Source organism: Andrographis paniculata, unplaced genomic scaffold (assembly GCF_009805555.1).
Source record: "Andrographis paniculata isolate CXL003 unplaced genomic scaffold, ASM980555v1 Contig57END, whole genome shotgun sequence".
NCBI lineage: Eukaryota > Viridiplantae > Streptophyta > Magnoliopsida > Lamiales > Acanthaceae > Andrographis > Andrographis paniculata.
In genome coordinates, this window is record NW_026137592.1 from 5864151 (window position 1) to 5867490 (window position 3340).

The following is a 3340-nucleotide window of genomic DNA, read 5'->3' on the forward strand; positions in this document are numbered from 1 at the left end:
TGTCACTGGATTGAGAGTTTGTATCGACTATAAGAGATTAAACGCAGCGTAAGAAAGACCATTTCCTTGATCAATGCCTTGAAAAGCTTGCAGGACATGAATACTACTGTTTCCTCGATGGCTACTCAGGCTACCATCAGATTCCCATCAAGCTGGAGGATTATGAGAAAACAACTTTTACTTGTCCATATAGTACATTCGCTTACAGGAGGATGCCTTTCGGGCTCTGCAATGCCCTAGTCACCTTCCAGCGGTGTATGTATCATATCTTCAGTGATCTCCTGGACTCCTGCATTGAAGTTTTTATGGATGATTTCTCGGTATATGTCAAAACATTTTCCTAATGCCTGCATAACTTGGAAAGGGTATTGCTCTGCTGCATAGCGACTGAACTCATGCTGAACTGGGAGAAGTGCCACTTGATGGTGAACGAAGGAATTGTTTTAGGCCATAAGATACCGCTCGTCGGAATTGAGGTGGACAGATCAAAAGTCAGTGTAATTGAAAACATGCCAGGCCCTCGAATGAGAAAGAAGTTAGAAGTTTCCTTGGACATGACGATTTCTACAGTCGCTTTATCAAGGACTTTAACAAGAATAATCAACCGCTCACCGCAATGTTGTGCAAAGATGCTCATTTTGAGTGCTCAAGTGAGTGTGAGGAGACTTTCCTGATTCTGAAGGAGAAACTCACAACCGCTCCCATCATTTCGGTACCAGTGTGGAGCGAACCATTCGAGCTGATGATGGACGCAAGCGATTATGCCGTCGGCGCTATATTAGGACAGAAAGTAGAGTCTAAGCTGAATGTCATATATTATGCCAATAAGACGTTGGACTCCGCTCAAAGGAATTACACTACTACCAAGAAAGAGTTGCTAGCTATTGTCTTCGCTTCCGAGAAGTTCAAACAATATCTGATCGGAGGCAAGACCATTGTTCATACAGATCATGCACCTATAAAAAATTTTATAGAGAAGAAAGAAATGAAGGCTTGCGTGATCAGATGGGTTCTTCTACTTCAAGAATTCCACATAGAAATCAAGGACTGCAAAGGGAAAAAGAATTACGTCGCTGATCATTTGAGCATATTAAGCCAACCGGAGGACACATCCCCAGGTATAAACGAATCTTTTCCTAACGAGAAGTTGTTTTTTGTACAGGGTAAAGAGCCATGGTTTGTAGACCTGGCTAACTTCTTGGCTAGAGGGCAATTTCCCGCTCACACTATTCAAAGGGAAAAGAAAAGACTGCTCAGTTTGACAAAGGACTACTTCTGGGATGAACCTTATTTGTTCAACATCGGCTCTGATAGAATTATCCGACGCTGTGTAGCGGAGTCAGAAGTCCTGCAGATCTTGGATGAATGTCACGGTTCCCATATAGGAGGGCTTTTCGCTGGCCAGCGCACAACGGCCAAAGTTTTGCAGTCAGGCTTCTTTCGGCCTACCCTACAGAAGTATGCAGATGCCTTTGTCAAGGCTTGCGACAAGTGCCAAAGACGAAGCTCTATCTCAAAGCGATAGGACCATTTCCAAATTCCAATGGAAAGCTATATATTCTGGTGGCAGTAGATTACATGAGCAAGGGGGTTGAAGCGCAGACGCTCCCTACGAATGATTCTCGCTCAGTGATCCGCTTCCTAAAATAAACTTTATTTCTAAGGTTCGGGGTTCCCAGAACTATCATAAGCGATGAAGGCACCCATTTTTTTAATAAGGCGCTGCAATATTGCGTTCAACAATATGGTGTTTGCCAACATCTAACTACGCCCTATTACTCGCAACCAAGCGGTCAGGTGGAGGTTTCTAACAGAGAGATCAAATACATCCACCAGACCACAATTAATAAGAGTCGCAAGAATTGTGCAGATAAATTGGATGATGCGCTGTGGGCATACAGAACAGCCTTCAAGACTCCAATTGAGATGTCCCCGTATAGGTTGGTCTATGGAAAAGCTTGTCATCTACCTCTGGAACTCGAGCATCGCGCATATTGGGCTATTAAGTATTTGAACTTTGATTTTCTCCCCACTCCGGAGAAGCGCGCCGAGCGACTGCTTGATCTTACCGAGTTCCTCTACCTGGCATATGAAAGTGCAAAATTATATAAGGAAAAAATGAAGTTCTATCACAACAGGAAGTTAAAAAAGAAAGACTTCTCTGAGGGATCCAATGTTTTATTATATGATACTAGGCTCCACTTATTCCCAAGAAAATTGAGATCACAATGGACTGGGTTGTACATAGTCGGACAAGTTCTGCCAAGTGGAGATATAAGAATCAGTAACGTGGATAACCCCAGGGAGAGCGACTTCTTCCTTGTCAGTGGAGCGAGGCTGAAACCATATATCGAAGGGCCTATATTGCAGCGGGTTGATGCGGAGATAAATCTGGTTGAGGTTCAGAAGCTCGCTCAGTGATTAGGACTCAGAATTTACATCCAAAGTTGCCTAATTTTATTTCCGTCAAAAGATTTACCGGTTTTTGTTTATTGCTTTCGTAGTTAGAATTTACCGCTTTCATCATTGTTTTCGTAGTTAGAGTTTACTACTTCTATTATCATTTTTATAGAATAGCTATTACTTTTTTCATAGTTAGTTTACTGCTTACAAGTAGAATAAACGTTATCGCTTTTCTAGTTAGGTTATTACTTTATTAGAATAGAGTTTAAATGCTTTGTTATTGCTTTCCTAGATTAGGTTACGTAGAATTTTAACTTCTAACCTAAGCCTGACCCAAGCCAACTGTCGCTTCGCTTGTTTCATTTTGATTTATGCTGGAGGAGCGTTATCACTCACACAATACCGCTTCCATCATTGTTTGTGTGTCATACTTAAGACAATTAGAAGTAGTGTTTTAATCGCTCACCCGCCCAATAACTCTCCATTTATGCATTTATAATAATATAATAATGGATTGTCTCTAGAATACCGCATTTTTGCTTGCATTCTTCTGAAAAGTGAGTGACCTCTCCTATAAATACCAGTCCTCGGTCATTTACACTTTTACCCTACAGTAACTTCCCTAGAAGCCAGAGAAAACCACCAGTTCTCCGTGTGTCAAAATACGAAAAATCTTAATCCTTCAACCAATTTTAGCTAAATCGGAGGTAAGATCTAGGTTCGCCCTTGGTCTATTTACTCAATTTCATGGGTTATTGTCTTTGATTTCACGCACATTAACACATAATCAAAATAATTTTTGCGAAAACTATCTGTTCTTCAAACCTTTGCGAAAATTTTTATAAATTAAATTTATGTTGTGATATATTATCTACTAGATTTAGAGATAACAACTGATTCTTGCTTTGTATGGATCGATTTTGCATATTTTTTATGC

At 40.7% G+C, this 3340-nt stretch overlaps 1 protein-coding gene across 1 annotated transcript; it reads left to right on the top strand.

The window, feature by feature from the left end:
- The first annotated feature begins 1926 nt into the window (after positions 1-1926).
- On the top strand, positions 1927-2421 carry LOC127256899 (uncharacterized). The gene has a single exon (XM_051283125.1). It carries the CDS (start codon positions 1927-1929, stop codon positions 2419-2421), a length of 495 nt encoding a protein of 164 aa, XP_051139082.1.
- The last annotated feature ends 919 nt before the right edge of the window (positions 2422-3340 follow it).

Coding starts and splice junctions, on each gene's coding strand:
- LOC127256899 (XM_051283125.1), top strand. CDS start 1,927: ATGTCCCCGTATAGGTTGGTCTATGGAAAAGCTTGTCATCTACCTCTG.